General features: G+C 39.5%; 1 protein-coding gene and 1 long non-coding RNA gene across 2 annotated transcripts; one reads left to right on the top strand and one right to left on the bottom strand.

The window, feature by feature from the left end:
- LOC119736323 lies at positions 1 to 3,746 on the top strand. Its single transcript, XR_005272310.1, has 2 exons — positions 1 to 1,129; positions 1,499 to 3,746. It is a non-coding gene; the product is annotated as an uncharacterized LOC119736323 (long non-coding RNA).
- A 320-nt stretch (positions 3,747 to 4,066) lies between these two features.
- Positions 4,067 to 17,888, bottom strand: LOC119736311 (collagen alpha-1(III) chain-like). Its single transcript, XM_038210361.1, has 13 exons — positions 17,807 to 17,888; positions 15,272 to 15,361; positions 14,136 to 14,406; positions 13,337 to 13,607; positions 12,700 to 12,897; positions 12,018 to 12,348; positions 11,822 to 11,857; positions 11,439 to 11,489; positions 9,209 to 10,762; positions 8,145 to 8,220; positions 7,526 to 7,616; positions 7,313 to 7,375; positions 4,067 to 6,044 (listed from the first exon to the last, which is right to left on the bottom strand). Exons 1-13 carry the CDS (start codon positions 17,871 to 17,873, stop codon positions 5,922 to 5,924), a joined length of 3,222 nt encoding a protein of 1,073 aa, XP_038066289.1. The 5' UTR covers positions 17,874 to 17,888; the 3' UTR covers positions 4,067 to 5,921.
- Positions 17,889 to 18,140: the final 252 nt, after the last annotated feature.

The raw sequence follows: 18,140 nt of genomic DNA, 5'->3' as shown, positions 1-18,140 counted from the left end.
GTATCTACACAGTGCTGAAGAGATCTACAGCATCTACACAGTGCTTAAGGGGTCTACAGCATCTACACAGTGCTTAAGGGGTCTACAGTATCTACACAGTACTAAAGAGGTCTACAGCATCTACACAGTGCTAAAGAGGTCTACAGCATCTACACAGTGCTTAAGGGGTCTACTGCATCTACACAATGCTAAAGAGGTCTACGACATCTACACAGTGCTAAAGGGCTGTACAGTTAATTCTTGAGTATTACATTTTCTTTTTCAGATTTGTGGCTCTGGAAGAATTTTGTTTAAAGGGAATACGAAGTTAAAACGATAATATTGGCATGGAGCCCGACTAACCTTTGTCACAGAAAAAACAGTAACTGCGCATGTTCAGTGCATATCCGGCAAAGTAACGTTTACTAAGGGTTTGCCATCTCCAGCAAAATATACACTGCCTAAAAAATAAGGAGAACTAAATCCACTTTGACTTAATACTTGGCATCATTGCGAATTGTGTAGTATGATGTGTGTCTTCCATTCAATGTAAGCCACAATTTGCTCGTAATAATTTATAATTATCTTAGTACGACGTCATGAAACCAAACATTGTGCCTTTCTTTAAGCTGGCAGCTCATAGAATCCTCATTTAAACTGTACTTTTTTTTCTTGCTTTTTTTTTACTAGATAGTATAAAATAATTAAAAAATAATGAGAACCTGCCCACCTCTCCAATTGTCAAGGCCTCACTGTCAATATATTTTTATTTTTAGTTTTTGAATTTGCCTTATTCCACCCCCCCCCCCCCATCACTACATGTGAAGAATAGTTTCCAAATAATGAATGTTTTTACCTGAAGGTACCATGGTGTAAATCTTTTCCTAAGTTGAATGATAGAATGTTCCTTTGTACGAGGTTAAGCTGAGTTGAATGGAACACTTCTCTTCGACCCATAATCCTCAAATCAACTGACAAGGATTTCCATTGTGTAATATTTAAAATGAGAGAAATAAGTGTTATTTTTTCAATTACAGGCATTTGGATACCATCAATCAACACATTCAGCAGTGCTACAAACGTATCTGTGCTGTTTCCAGGATAGACCGTGCAGTTATACTTGCCAAGAAATGACAACATGAAAGTCAAGGTATCTTTTCCTTTTTTTCTATGGAGTTGCATGAGCACACTCACTTGAAAAATATAACATGCCTAATGCAGGGGCTGGTTGGAGATACAGCCTTCCTCTACACAACTTCAGTTTGAGTCACGGTTTCATATTTTTGTAGCTAAATCAAATTGGAAATACTTCAAACATATACCAGCCCTATTTAGAATTGACAATCTCTGGGAATTTGTTTCTCGTACAATGTTTAAAAAATCCATTCATTGCTAAGGTTAATTTCTCAAGTTAAAACAATAACATTCAGTGCCTGTTGCACATTCTGAAAATGCAATTTGCAATTAAAAATTGCTGTCATTTAAGAAGGGAATTTTCTCGTATTTTGACAACTTGCAGATACAACATGTTCCAGATGGGAACTGTGATGGAGTCACTGATGCTGCCAAACAAGGATGCCTTCCTTGCACCTGCACATAAAGAGGGCTAACTACCAGGCAACCGTATACAAGCGGGCACTGGATGCAAGTCCTGAAGTGCCGTCTCCACACAGAAGAGGATGGAAGGTCATAGGTTAATGACATCAGTATCCACTGGATGGATATTCCCCCTGCCCCAGACAGTGCAATGGAATTGGCCCATTGCTCATGTAAAAAAGTCAATGCACAAAAGGCAAGTGTAGCTGTCTTGAAAAAAAACTGCCGTGCACAGACTTGGGCAAGTGCACAAACTGTGAAAACATTCCAAGTGAAGGGCAGCGCACTTTACCAGAGAGTGATTCAGATATCGAGGCTTAACTACTGTAAAAATTGACCACGTACATGTATGTCTATCTAAATAAGGAATAAGATTGTCACTTCAGAAACTATGAATCACACAGTCTGCTTCCCATCCACTTAAATATTTCCAAATATGAATCTGACAATAGCATGATAATATGAAACAAATTGCAGTCTTACAGTTGAAATGGACACCGTGGACTTTGTTACGGGATTTCTCCACTTGCAGTTTCAGCAAGGGGATGGGAAATAATTTACCGTGTGTTTTCCTTTTTGACAATCCTTTTTTTAAAGCGCTGACCGTGAAGCAAAAGAAGTTGTTTTGGTAATTTGTAAGAGCTTAAACAGTTTATTCCTCTTCGGTAATGTTCATGATTACAGTCATTTCATTTGTTGATGAAATAGACTCTATTAAGACATGCTTGAGAGTTTTTTGTTATAGTAATTCCTTTGGGGGGGGGGGGTGCAGAAGATTGTCCTCCAAGATGCTAGGCAAAAGGCCCAAAAGGTTCTAGGTTGATGCCTTTGTGCAGAGAGAAATGCTTCATATTTTCAATGAGATGTATTCACCAATCCTTTCATACATTGTACCATGTTCTCGACCGCAGTTCTGGCTTTTTTGAAGTTTGATGACATGTTTCGTGTTCGCCTTAGACCCTTCAATTGATTTGAAATTTAGACAATGGAACTCACTGTAGATAACGGATGTAGTTTCAAGATACCAATGGATTTGCCATTGAAAGATTCATGTCTGTTCACCATTTTTGAAATGACTAACCTTTGTTGAAATGATATGAAGAACAGAGGGGTGCCAGGTTGCAACAGTCTTTCCCGGAACATGTTTAATATTTAAGACAGTTGATACAAATTTAAAGGAATGTAATTGCCGTTAATTTGAATCCTAAATAATATTGGCTCCACCGTATTGTAATTTTTGCCAATCACAGTAATTATTTCTGAAGTATTTTTAAATAAAGGTTACCGTATTGTCTTTTGTATGAATAAATATGCATCAAAGGCTGAAGTTATAAAGCCCTGTGGTCATGTTTATTTGTTCATTCAGACTAAATTCATTGGTATTTATGTCGGACCCTTTATTGACAGTTATCATCATAAGCCTGCACCCTGTACAACCTTATCATCACGGATACATGTACCGGTATACATGTACACAAGAGGAAAGTCTTTCTGCCAAGGGGCACATAAGGGGACGGGCTATTCTAGATTGGAACAAATTCCCGTAGCAAAAGTAGGAAATCTGTCTCGTTGCGTGGTTGAATTAGTCCATCATAAAATTGATTTATCACTGTTTTTTTCTGTTTTTTGCATTGTGTCATTTCTTATTTAAAGACTACTTTTCCAACAAGCTGGCTTATAATTGTATATTGATATAACACAACAAAATAGACACCAGATAACTCAGTTTCCATGATTTGTAATATAAAGGGATTCCATCTCCATCCTTTATTTTATTACAAAATGTTTTCTTCGGTTCTTGTTATCAGACATGCAACATTAAAATAATAAGGAAAGAGGAAAATACAATCGTTACAATACTTTCTACTGTAAAGCCTGTGTTAAGCCTGGACATGAGTTTAAAGTTAAAACTGATGAACTCAGCTTATCCAAGGAAAAGTTGTCTTTCTAGGAATGTCGGACCCATTAAATATTCATTGATATACAGTACATGTACAGTACTTTACCTGTTACCGCGAAAGTAGTACTAAGTCGCCACAGAATGTTTCCCATTAACAGCATTGTGTGTTTTTTTGCTGATTTGGGAAATTTGAGAATCATAAACACAAAATTGCTTTTAAAACTTAGTAATTTTTTGTAGTAAATAGATATAAAATGTGCACTTTATATTATGTTAAAGGACCCATGAATTGTCTCTTTTTTAAAATGTAATCCTTGAAAATGCACTTTTGTCGTGCGCGGAACGAGGGGAGGGGGTCAACCCCAGACCCACCACCACCCCCCACCCCCCCAGCTCTGAAAAAAGAAATCCATAGAAATTCATGGCAAAAAATGAGAAACCCCCTCCCCCACCAAAAATTGTGTTACTGTTAATAATGTCCACCTTTGCACAAAAGCTTGGTTGGGGGTACTATTCTGTGGTACAGTGTTAATAATCGTTGGGTTTGAACAGTATAGTACGAGCCAACCCCCCCCCCCCCAACCCCCCCGCAAAAATTCCTGGATCCGCCCCTGTTCGTGTCAATTTAACATTATTTTCAATTTCAATTTTGCCATTTTGAAGGGTATATTGGTGCTCTTTGGTTTTTAATGCAAATTTTCATATGAGCAAAAGCTTGATGCCATTATATCAGACAGAAACATCAATGTTGCAATTAGTTTATGCACAACAAGTTGGCAAAATTGTGATATTTCGCTGTCGTAAACTTTCTTTCATTATTGAATCGTTTTTATCACAATTGTTTTCAATGACCATATTTTGGGTCCACTTTTTCAATAGAACAACACATAATATGAACAGTGTCTCCCTGAAATGACATCACGACAACAGCAACCTTGGTTGTCCTGAAAAGCATTTAAAATTTTAAAATGTTTAAGAACGTACTGCACATTTCAACAAAATTAACAATAAGGGAGATGAATTCGAAAGTAGCACAAAATATGTTCCTATAAGAAATATTCACTTACTTCATCAGCCCTTTAACTGGCCACTTTAAACTCAATGTTTTTGTGTGTACATATACTAATCTATTTAGGCTACGGACACATTTGTACATTCAACAGTATCGGAGCCTTTTCAATGAATAATGTAATGGCCACACAACTAATGTAAAGGGTCCGCGACATCAACATGTCAAATTATTGTGCACACAGCCATGATGATTACCCTCTTGAAATATTAAGATTAAATGGCACTGTTTCTTTTAGGTAAAAATGGCATCCCACCATTCCTGTACATGCAGTATGCGTACGCCACGCAGTAATTGTGGCTAAAATGTATAAAACTAATTTACTACGTTGTACCATTACTAAGTGCTAATGTGGGCTTAGCAATTGTCCCAATTAAATCTAACTTTCTTGTCACGTTGATTCTGATAGTCCGGTCAATTTATAACAAAACAACAACTTGCAATACAATTTATTTTAATGCTATCACGCTAATGAAAAAGTCAACATACATTACAATCCAATTTCATCAAAGGAGGGAAAAATGTTTGCATTAACTTTTCGCTAATAATTGTTCATCATACGTAAACAGTCATATGGAGGGCTTCATGTTTTCTTTTGCGTCCGTTACCCGTCATAAAATCCGTTCACATCACGTATGGTACTTCGCGAGACACGACTGATCACAGCAGACGACTTTTCTATGTCCACCAATTATTAAAATTTATGTTACTTCACACTGCCGTCACATACTAATTTGAGATTTTATTTATGCACATTTGTTAGAATAACTCACTCTTAGCTCATTAAACCACTTGTTTCAGGGAAAATCTTTGCATAAACAGGTCTACTTCAAACAACACAAATAGATCCATTTAAAGTTAAAATTTAAGTGTGTACTTCACCGGAGTCCAATTTTCAATATTAGGGAAAATATCAGAAATATAAGATTCGTGTGTTCGTTTTGTGATGAATATAGGTCATTGCCATAACTTATAAAATACCTAAAATTATCCCCCAAAAATAAGGTATACTCAAAAAACTTTATGAAGACATATTAACTGGATAAAATCGTGCAGTGAAAATTTAGGTTTATTCTGGGCATAAGAGAAAAGACATAAGGCAGTGTGACAAGTGTACTACCACTCAAGTGTAACACCCTTCCACTGCATTCTAAAACAATTCGATTTTTCACCTATTGTTTGTGTATTTAATTGAATATGTTTGACGCTTGAATGGTTTCTATTGCAATTTGTTTTAGGTATTGACAGAAATTGACCGGACCATGAATCCTTCGAATAATTAAAAAGTAGCCTCAAAATACAATTAATATACAGATGGCGACATTCTGAAAAGAATGTCTTGGATGTACGTAAGCAAATAACGATCTTTTTTTTTCTTTAAGTGAATAGGCATGAACTGCAAATGAAGTCAAAATTTGCTGCTGCCTTGCGGGTTATTTTTAAATTAACACAGAGTTGGTGGAACCACTTGTCACACCTTGTGCATGCTATCCAAGAGATCTGTTGAGATAAAATGCAATAAGTGTTATGTTAAAAAATTGCCTTTTACTACTCAAAAAATAAATTGTGCGCCTCAGGCTTCATGCCAAGGATAACCCACCAAAAAACACAACATTGACAATAAATATATATACTACTATCACCTCCTTAAATATTTGTTAAAGACCCACTGCTCCGATTTACTGTGAACCAAATTGTGCATGGATATTTCAACATAAAAAAATTCTGTGATGGTCCAAGCGCCAATCGCTTGGGAATTTTCCAGAGTTATGGATCAACCAGGGTAACTTTTGGGGTGGATTTGGGTTTCAGAAAGTGGAATTCCAGTCAAAGGTATTTCGTCTATCCAAGTTAATTTCAATTCGTTTCCGATTTTGCTTTACCACTTATGGCTTTTAGTGTTCCGATGAAATTTTTATAAATAAATCACTTGCTTCATATACCATACAGTTATGATATGCAGTTTCATATTTCTGAAAGAAAACATTGACTAATGTTGACCTTGAATCTTCAAAGTTGGGCACCTAAATAGCAATGTCAGCAGAAGGAGCCGAATGGAGACCACGCCTAGTTTTGTAAAATCCTGGTAACAGCCATATTGTCATATTCGAAATATTACATGATAAACCCAAAAATTAAAGTTCAACCCTCTTACGATCGGAGTGCTTACTTGACGCACAAAATCGTCGTTGAATTTCAAGTTTTCTAAATGCAGGCATTGCATTCGTGATTGTCAACATTTGGCCACGATTGTAGCTTCACAGAATTTTGTCAAGGAAGTGGGGATAGCATTCTGGGTAAGTTATCATGACCTGTGTATGAAGCATTCGGCTGCAGCTATTTAAGACAGGATGTAACAAATGCACGCAAATGCTATCCGCAAACTTTCCCATAGATCACATAGAGTCTATATTCGCAACCCGACGTCAACCCGTATCAAACATGATGGTTAATACCGATCTAGCACTATTTATTCCCACTCACGAATACCTTTGCGATAAAAAAAACACACACCTTTTCTGTCAGAAAGTCAAAGCAAGTCAAAAATTAAAAAATTCCTCCAATTTTTTTCCAACAAGTTCACTTCAGGTTTTTCGAAACACTCCTCTAGCTACATAATATAGGAGTCCATATTTCATGTGACACTGAAAAAGTATATAAGACCAGCGAGCCAGTTTCACTTCTGTCACGTGACGGGCTATCGACCAATGCGAATGTGTAAACTGTAATTGGTATTTAGAATGTTCATTGTGATGTCAACGACTTACCCGATTCGTTTGTTTATGTCCACTCTTCCTCAAGTTGAATCTCATGCATGCATGGCAGATGTCCTGTGTTTTAAACATCCATATTTTTAAAATAGGTATAAGTTGCCGCTCTGATGTTATTGTGCCTGGCGCATACAACACATTTTCAAAGATTGGCATAATGAAAGCATTTGTCAGAGGACCTTTATATACCGGTAATATGAATTTACTTACATCTTTTTGCTCATGTCCCACTTCGGATGGCTTCAAGGGAGTAGCTAAGTCATCCTCCACTTCCGATGCAACTCTGTCAGTGACATCTCTCCTACCAAAAAAAATAGTAGATTAATCTTCGTAATGGACTTCACGTATTGTTTGTGGGCGACTTTATTTGAAGGAGATTTATTTCCACATCAACCTTTACATTGTACCAGGACATAATACCCTCACATTGTTTTTGGTAACGAATTTCACAAATGTACCCACCAAAAATATGTTCCTTAGATAAAAAATAAGCTCTGTAATACCTTTGAAAATCAGTCAATATACAAATACCTACCAATTCATTGAGTATAGTTACAAATTGGACTTATTGCTGTCCATAATTGGCACCAATGTGTAAATAATGTATGCAAATGCTATACCCAATATTAATTTCAAATGCTATAAATTACATTTTCCTCAACTGTCATCATTGAACAATCCGTTCGTTTAAGTAATCATGCATTTTTTTACATAAAGTATCTCAACTGCAGGCGTGACAGTTTACAAAAGGAACTTTATCCATAGATTCCATTGATCAATTGTGTGCTGGTGTGAGATAATTTTCATGCACATAACGCATAATTTGTACCTTCGTCGACTTATGTCGAATCCAAAGAGCTGTCTATGTGTTCTTGGTTTGGAAGCTGATTTCCTCTTCACAGGTCCTTGATAAACCAAAAACAAACGCAATAAAAGACTATAGCAGAAATATAAACTCTAAAAGGCCCGGGGCGGAATCCGCCCCCCCCCCCCTCGACTTTTCCCGCGATGGCATTGACATTTTTTTTTCGCGACCCCAGCTGTTATGACTTTTTTGCCTCCAACCTTGCGCATCTTTCGACACCAAGAATATAAAAATCGGACCAGGGGTTGTCGCGCAGCGAGAAATTTTCCCTGCATTTTCCCATATACGTCGTGTACACTGACCATAATTTCCATATTTTTATATCCATGCACAAGAGTTACTCTATGCATGTATCGAGTTTCAAAATTATTCGTCACTCGATGTGCCAGATCTTACCGGGGGGGGGGGGGGGGGGGGAAGGTGCGGAATCCCCCCCCCCCCCCCCCCGGCTGAGAGATGTTCTTAATAACCCGGCACTTTTAGGGTTAACTGATATCAAAACTAGCTTATAATAACAAAGTACATGCGCTAATAGTTAGTTCGATTAACTTGGTATCTTCAATACATGAATTTGTTACAGATAAATAAATATTTGACGTCATCCGCCTTTCATGTGACATCACATGGGTCATTTATTTGTGCAGTGCCTTACATTGTATATGCAGAACTATGGGTCAAATTATGTTGTAACTTGGTGCCTACAGGACATGGATGTGATATGGATGAATTGATAAGTGGCGATTACACAATAATAAATTGATTTATATAAAATGATTGGGGGGGCTTAAAGAAAAGCAACATAGCTCAATGTAAAAATATATGTTCAAAATTTTGGAAAACGTGATGGGGGCAAACAATACATATTGCTGGTTCCAGACAAACATGTTCCATTTTGAATATTGAATTTGCCACATTAACATTATCTAACTGGTTTCATTTTGGAATGTACACATTCATTTCCTGGAGCAGCTTCAACCGTATTGGCAATAAGAGCGTGCAAAAAGATAGACCGCGTGTCTAGCGATTACCTGCAACACGAGCATGCTCAGCGACACCAGGAGCATTGCCAGCAGGGGCACCACGATAAGCATTGCCGACAGGGGCACCAGGATCAGCACTGCCGGCAGGGACACCAGGATCAGCATTGCGGGCAGGGGCACCAGGATCAGCATTGCCGACAGGGGCACCAGGATCAGCATTGCAGGCAGGGGCACCAGGATCAGCATTGCAGGCAGGGGCACCACGATAAGCATTGCCGGCACGGGCACCAGGATCAGCATTGCCGGCAGGGGCACCAGGATCAGCATTGCGGGCAGGGACACCAGGATCAGCATTGCAGGCAGGGGCACCACGATAAGCATTGCCGGCAGGGGCACCAGGATCAGCATTGCGGGCAGGGACACCAGGATCAGCATTGCCGGCAGGGGCACCAGGATCAGCATTGCAGGCAGGGGCACCAGGATCAGCATTGCCGGCAGGGACACCAGGATCAGCATTGCCGGCAGGGGCACCAGGATCAGCATTGCCGGCAGGGGCACCAGGATCAGCATTGCGGGCAGGGGCACCACGATCAGCATTGCCGACAGGGGCACCAGGATCAGCATTGCGGGCAGGGACACCAGGATCAGCATTGCCGGCAGGGACACCAGGATCAGCATTGCAGGCAGGGGCACCACGATCAGCATTGCGGGCAGGGGCACCAGGATCAGCATTGCGGGCAGGGGCACCAGGATCAGCATTGCAGGCAGGGACACCAGGATCAGCATTGCCGACAGGGGCACCAGGATCAGCATTGCGGGCAGGGACACCAAGATCAGCATTGCCGGCAGGGACACCAGGATCAGCATTGCGGGCAGGGACACCAGGATCAGCATTGCCGGCAGGGACACCAGGATCAGCATTGCCGGCAGGGACACCAGGATCAGCATTGCCGGCAGGGACACCAGGATCAGCATTGCAGGCAGGGGCACCAGGATCAGCATTGCGGGCAGGGGCACCAGGATCAGCATTGCGGGCAGGGGCACCAGGAACAGCATTGCCGACAGGGGCACCAGGATCAGCATTGCGGGCAGGGAAACCAGGATCAGCATTGCAGGCAGGGGCACCAGGATCAGCATTGCGGGCAGGGGCACCAGGATCAGCATTGCCGGCAGGGACACCAGGATCAGCATTGCCGGCAGGGACACCAGGATCAGCATTGCCGGCAGGGACACCAGGATCAGCATTGCAGGCAGGGGCACCAGGATCAGCATTGCGGGCAGGGGCACCAGGATCAGCATTGCCGGCAGAGACACCAGGATCAGCATTGCCGGCAGGGACACCAGGATCAGCATTGCCGGCAGGGACACCAGGATCAGCATTGCAGGCAGGGGCACCAGGATCAGCATTGCGGGCAGGGGCACCAGGATCAGCATTGCCGGCAGGGACACCAGGATCAGCATTGCCGGCAGGGACACCAGGATCAGCATAGCAGGCAGGGGCACCAGGATCAGCATTGCCGGCAGGGACACCAGGATCAGCATTGCCGGCAGGGACTGGTGTCTTTGCCAGTAATGCGGAGCCTCCCTGAACACTCTGACTATCTTTTAAATTAAAAATTACATATAAGTAATTACTCAGGTAGACACAGGCTTAATGTATCTACTTTTCATCATAGAATGTTTGAGAATAATTTAAATTTGACCATTGTAATAAAATGTGTGGATTTTAATGAAAACATTGTTCAGTTTAAATTGATGACCATATTGGTAACAGCAGTATTGCAAGATAACCTTTTTTTGTACACGGTTACTTGAAAAAAAAATGCTTCCACAATGCAGATACATACAACTCTAAACGGAAGAGTCTATCAATTAGTTTTATGGTTTTATACAAATTTGCTTCCTATAATATCCAAATGTACATTTCTCAATGAATAAATGAAACTATACTTTCAGTGGTGGGAACCACTTTCTTGCCTGCACAGTGCTTTATGAAGGCACGCAGTTCTAATTGTATTTTGGCGGCTTCAGCAGGCTTGCAGTGGTCAACACAGAATGGGTTGGGGACTTGGTGCCGACATTTGGCACGCTTGAAACCGTTATTAGTTGATCATGTTAATAATTGACATTAAGTGTAAGATATCCAATGACCCTAATAACTATTCTTCTGAGGTTACATATTAAACTTGATTTTTCTCGTCCTTTTTTGTGTGAGATCCTTGTTATGTAACATTAAATATTATTCCGTATTTGCTTCATTGCTAAGTGTTATGTTTACCTGTCGGTGCATTCATATCAAAATCGGAGCTCTCACTTTCAGAACTGTCATCTGCAAATAAGATATAATTCTAACTTGATGTTTACACTGAAAAAAAATGCAATGTATATTAGCATGACTTTGTCTGTGTCATGTTCATTTCAACTGAAGTGATTTAATTCACATGATATACTTAAAATCCATTCCATTTCTGCTTTTATAATAAACTCTAACTGGCAGCCCATGACAGCCATTTTGTACAGTTACTAAAATGCTATTGCAACAAGCACTGGATTGTGATTGGTTCATGAAAGAAAAGAAATGCAACACAGTTCATATAACCTTTTTTCTTAGTACATTAGAAAAATAATTGTCTACAGTGTTATGTATTTAGTATGACATACCTTCACTGTCGTCTATACCGGCTTTCACTTTGAATACTGAAAAGTGAAAGATTAAAAAATGTCAGTAGTATGAAGGAAATGTTTCCTCTAAAGAAGTGCTGTAGCATTTCACAAGGAATGGTTTGAAAATTAGTGGTGTACGTGTCTTCCATCGATTGGACTTTTTATGAAGCTGAAACTATATCAATATACCCACCCTTTTGGAGCTGCTTCAGCTGCTGCATATTGAAGCGCTTGTATGATATGAACACGGCCGACCTATTACGTGGATTTGTGCTTCCATCCGTCCGGCCTCTTCTGATGTAGCTGTAGCACCTGTCAGAGTTCATGAATGCTTGGATCTTGCCTCTCATCAGATGGTCGGCAGAAATGGCACTCCTCCATGCCACCTTCGAGTGCAATGGCAGATTGCTCTTTTGAAAGAGTTGAATCATGTCGTTCATATGGAAGCCCAAGCCTTCATCAGCTGGAGTTCCCTGTTCTGCATTTGCCCGTAAGTCAATGTGTGGGTTTATTACCATCAGCAACTAGGATGAAAAGTGTAAGTTACTCAAAATTGTGAAGTCTGTAGGTCTAAAGTGTTTTTATATTGTACATATTATGATGTTGTGATTAGCTGTACAGGATGAGCCCCCCCCCCCCCCCCCCCCAAAAAAAGAAAGAAGCAATGTCGGGACGTAATTTTTAAATCTAGGATATGAAAGCCCGAAGCTGAAAATATTGCCTGGGTTAATGTACTAGATTTTTGAAAGTGCTGCATGTACAACCTGTCTACATGCTTTGATTTTTTAATTTACGAAGAGCCGCATATGCAACATGAAAAGAGCCCCTCCCCCGCCACTTGCACATCTGCACATACACAAAATTTATTCACTCACCTCCCCCAAGCTGAAAATGCGTGTTGCCTGCATTATTATGCCTGGAATGTCTAGTTGTCTATTGTCGGGGGAGGTACCAGTATGTAGTTCAGTGTGCGTGATATCGCTCTGAAACGTCTTGATACGAGGGACCATTGCTTCCTGAAGGAACACCTCCGCAGCTTCAGGTGGGTACTGTAACGAAGCTTTGCGAATGAGCTTGGAAATACCAAAAAAGAAACACAATAGTATATTTTATTGTACATGCTATGCTGTGTAAATCCAAAGTGTACTTTTATTATACATGTATATGATGTTTACTTATATTGTAGGCTACATATTTTCCCCCAAAATCTTTGTAGTATTAAATACGTGTACACAGAATAAGTTATTTTCTTATTAACTATAAGAAAGGTAGAGTGCACTGTGCAACTGTGCCATTCTTAACGTAACTGTCATTTTGTCCATACTGCAAAGATTTTCGGGCAAAAATCTATTTTACTTGATAACCAAAAATTATGGGCGCTATTAATGTATAAATCAACATGCATTCCGTAGAAAGTTGCTGTTATTATTGTAATGTTTAGATTTTTATTTATCATTTACATGTAGGGCTATATGATTCCTTTTGGAGTGGGCAAACATAAAACCGGCTTACGTGCTCTGTTACAAATAACAGCAAACCGTAGCAAAGATGTATTCTGTCCTCGCAGTTGATACCCTTGGTGGCTTTGGCGACCTTTGATCTGTACACAGTAAGGATGTCGATCTTGTGTTTGGTTAGTTTCTTGCCAATCTTCACCAGGGCAGGAAGGGCATGGACCGCTCGCTCCTCAATCTCGCTCCTTTCCAATTCATCAAGGCACTGTCGCTCGCCCATCCTTCGTTCACTCTTCGAAAACGGAACAAGCAATGCGCGAGACATTGCCCTGTAATTATCGAAACAAAAAATTAGCTGACAATCACTAGGACACTATACGTGTGAAATTATTCCATCTCGCGCACATGCTGGAATTTTGAAGAAAAGCAGAATTCTACGTCTTGTTCAAAAGGTGCAAAAGATACCACATATGCATTGGGTAGACTTTGCCCCGTCTATTGATTTTAACGTTTTGTTTGGTATTGTTAGTATAATTTCAAAAGGTAAATATATCAATTCGCTGTTCAATATTTTTCACTAAATGTTGTATGCACAATATCTCAAGAGGAAATATTGGCTCTGCATCTTACGATGGCAAATACATGTAAGTAGATTGTATGGCGTGCAACTTCCAACAATTTTCTTCACTGAGGCTCAGTAGTATGGTCTTAGGAGGCCACGTTTAAGTAATCGTGTGTACATTTGAATCCTACGTCCTTGCTGTTCATATTAAATTTGAGGCTTGAAAGGTTTGCAATGGACCAAATCCCCCCCCCCCAAAAAGGATTCCGGAGTTGTTTGTTTACTTAAAGCATACCTTGCATTTCCTGCAACTTTATCCAACACAAACCAATTCGCCGTTACTATTGGGCATGTCTTTGGCTGGCTTTCAAATGAGCATGTAGCGTCAAGGCCCCCGTTGAAATATTTCGTCATGAGACCTTCGATGTCTTTCCCCTCGGCATCATCGATAAATACCGGGAAAGATGACGCCGCCGTTTGTTTGGGCAAATAACGCTCTCCGGCATATCCCAAGTGGTGATTCATGCCCATCATCTTCGAAGCCATCCGACATGCTGTGGTTTTCCCTACATCATAAAATGACACGTAGAGTAAAACACCCCAAAAAACAAAAACAAACAAAAAACGGTTGAGTCATTCTTATTGGTCGTTGGTGCTTCACTTGTGGAAAATTAAATAAGCCCGAGGTGTTAAAACTCAAAATCTTGTGTGGTTATTAAATGTCCAAAGCTTAACACTAACAAAATTTAGGACAGTGTTTAAGCGGGGTCATTGTGATGATCCATAATATATCAGTTGATAAAACAGTGGCTACATCGAGAAATATCGACCGCGCCATTTTACGGGAAGCAAATTAACTGTCGTAAGCCATATCCCGTTAAATCAGTGGTGTATCAAGAAAACCAAAGAAAACCCGCTCAAAAACCATTACCATGCACCGTGAAATTGTCCATATAATAATATAGTATGCATAACAATGATCAGTTTTGAAGAGCACCCCCATTTGGAAGACAACTACCAGCCCCCTGGATATAGATAAGTGTATTTCTATTTGTTTTGGACCAAAATAGATTTTCTAAGGCTGGCAATGAAACCATAGCTGAAAAAGGAGTGGCGAATTCAAAATCTATAGCAAAGGAACTTGGGCAACAGAGGGCGGTGTGGGCGTTGCGAGGAGGGGGATGGCGGCTCGCATCCCGGCTCGCATCCCAAAGAAAAGCCAAACCAATTGGAAAAGAAAAAAAGAGGAGCTAAGTAAAATAACTGCTGTCAAATTAATCTTGGGGTTTTCAACCCACCCACCCTCGAAATAAAGAATAAAATGTGGATATGGCGGGAAATTACAGACAGAGATTTTGTAAGAAAAAAAAGGGCTTTCCCTGGAAACAAATGTCCAAAGACTTGATGTAACATTTTTAAAATGGAAAATACCTGTATTCACGTCTCCAATAACTATTGGGATAGGGCAACATTTGTAGGTTTCGATCAGCGTCTGATAATGCATGCAGAGGCATGCACTTCCTGCAGTAAAAACAAAATAAGGATTAAACTTTTAATTGTGTAATAGCAATGCCAATACATAATCTACATGTACAAAAAATGTATATATTAGACCAGAAGTTGTTAGTGAATATTTACATCTTATATTGTCACCTAGGCACATGCAATCGATGCCTTGGGATTCACATTTAACATACGCAGCCGAAACGTTGTGATAGATATATATTTTTTGAAATACATGTAGCGCTTTACAAATTACGGTTCTAGGATGTAAAAGCCCAATCAACAAGCATATTTTAACCTTAAAATAATCATTTGAATTGCTCTTGCCCTTTTTTTTTATTTTTGTAACTTGGAAGACAAAGTACGTTTTGGACTCAGAATTATCCCGTATGCCCTTTCACACGACACAACCAAAATCTCTCAATGGTTGAAACCTAATTGTTTGCCTTATATTTACGCGCTCCACCAGTGAACGAGCCAAAAGCCATCTTCAATCATTCAAATGCAGGTGCTCAATTCATTGGTTGCCTCTATACAATCTCGGTCCTGCAGTGTTAAATGATACTAATCCAGTGCCGCAGTGCATGAATAATATCCCAGCATTTGCAAAGGCTCACAGATGAAATAGCATGTACTGTCAACATGTACACGTTTTGTTTAACCCTTTAGTGCCTGAGAGTACTTGCTGGCTACTAATATACTACTGGCTGTGTGTCTCACTGTAGGCTCACTAATTGGCGAAATATTCACATTTGCCAATTTGCATATTTAATTTTCAATTTACTAAATGTCCACATATGTGGACGTCAGGCATTTACAGTTGCGTTATACCCTATATTCCTCATGAATTAGGACTGATATAAACTGAGCTGTGGACACGTGTCTGGTGTAAAATTCAACTTCAGTTGCAACATTTATTCATTAAGATGGTTAGTGATAAGCATTCTGTCAATAATTGCAGAAAATGGCAAGAATGAAATGTGGAAATAATGTAAAATTCCGAGCAGGCATACATGTAAATATTCCACTGACAATATCGAAATTCTTCAACATTTATTGAACATTTTTGTTCACTAGTACACAAACATCACATACATGTACATACTGGCAAGAATGACATACAACAATTACTGATGAACAGTAAGGAAACTAGGAAAGTACAAAACAAAACAAGAATACAAGTATTTTTGGGAAAAAATTCCGTACTCGGACATCACTTTTTTCAATTAATTTTCTAGCGCCAAAAGTTACATCTTTTATGGTTATTTCTCCACTTTCCCTCCTCTACTCTCACCCTCTCATTTCCTTAATTTCTATTTATTAATCAGTCAGTTACTTCATCGGGATTCGAACCTCTGGCGCTTGCTTGATACACGAGACTCTTAACCGCTAGGCCGCGCACGATCGCTGTTGCAATAATCAATCTTTGGACGTATTTGAAGTATCCATTGAAATAAACTAAATATTCATGAGAAAATAAATACTCATAATGACGTATCATTGGCAGGCTCATGCGACGTCATGGTTGTTGATGTCACGTGTATAACGTACCGCTGTCTGCAGCCACTACAATCAGTTTTGACCGGCTGCTTCAAGTTAGTTCTGCACGACATATGCATCCAAAATGTGCTCTAAAAACGGTAATCCTTACTTTTAGGACCCCTTTCCTATATAAGGTTAAAAGACTCACCAAAACAACTGACTAAATGACACTCAAAAGTGACATTCTGATATTTAATGACACATTTGAACATTTGGCAATGACACCTCTTGAATATCAGCAGGTTTGATTTTGTAGAAAGAGGGCAGGGTTTTGATTTATGAGGGGTTAAAGACGACGATGACAAACAAAAACTAAATTTTACAAGCATGATGGCGAACTGCAAAAAAAGGTAGGAAAGTCACATTTTCTTTGAAAGTGCTTTCAAAATTATAACTAACATGAGTTTGTCTGCAGAAAAAAAAAGACTTCTTTAGCCTGCAAAAGTCACTTTGGTACTGGACAGTCATCTGCAAAAGTCAGTTTTGAACAGAACTCGTACAAAATAGAGGTGTCCTAAAAGTAAGGATTACCCTAAAAACACATTTTGAGTAAATTTTTTTCACCTTTAGCTTTACACAGCTTCATGGATTTCTCTTGGTTCAAATGACAAAGTGAGAAGACAATTAATATGTTTGGCAGCAAATAAATTGACGTCCGACTCCGAGTACGGAAATTTTCCCGTGCCACATTGCCTGACGTCCACATATGTTAATAGGCGCCAATTAGAATTAGATTAGTGCCCGGTGTCCACAAAAGTGGACAATTTGTTTGGCGATATAAGTCACATAAAAATATATGATATTTTACAAAGTAAAGTGTCACCTTACATTCCTGAATCACTACATCAACGTAAATTGGCCACCAACTAACCATTACTTAGAGAAAGAAGAATTTTTAAAACAAAATCTAAAGAAACTCACCGCGAAGCTTTACTAGTGGAGGCTGCCATTTTGATGAGTTGTATATAGCCCCCTCAATTGTCCACATTTTGATAGTTATGGTCACAAAATAATGATCACTTTGGGTACGGTACAGAGATCACTATATGCAACACATTGCAGTATTCTCAAATAGGCACGTATGTTGAAATGATGATAATAGTAACGTCCACGTATGTAGACGCAAGGCACTATTTAATAAGTTAAAACAGTTCAGCGTAATCAAATGAAATCGTGCCTTAAATGGAAAAAAAATCGAATGGTTAATTTTACCCAAGCAAGGGTGAAAACTGGAACTTCCCAAAATTGGGTTGTG

This window comes from Patiria miniata, unplaced genomic scaffold, assembly GCF_015706575.1.
Source record: "Patiria miniata isolate m_02_andy unplaced genomic scaffold, ASM1570657v1 HiC_scaffold_10, whole genome shotgun sequence".
Classification (NCBI taxonomy): Eukaryota; Metazoa; Echinodermata; class Asteroidea; order Valvatida; family Asterinidae; genus Patiria; species Patiria miniata.
The sequence above is the reverse complement of the archived record's forward strand: the minus strand, read 5'-3'. Positions and strand labels throughout refer to the sequence as shown.

Excerpts from the sequence above, each read along its gene's own strand:
- LOC119736311 (XM_038210361.1), bottom strand. The coding sequence starts at position 17,873 with ATGTGGACAATTGAGGGGGCTATATACAACTCATCAAAATGGCAGCCT. Across the intron at positions 11,858-12,017 it reads GCTGAAGCAGCTCCAAAAGG|TATTCAAAGTGAAAGCCGGT; the intron begins GTGGGTATATTG and ends TTCACTTTTCAG. Across the intron at positions 7,617-8,144 it reads TTCGACATAAGTCGACGAAG|GAGAGATGTCACTGACAGAG; the intron begins GTACAAATTATG and ends TTTTTTTGGTAG.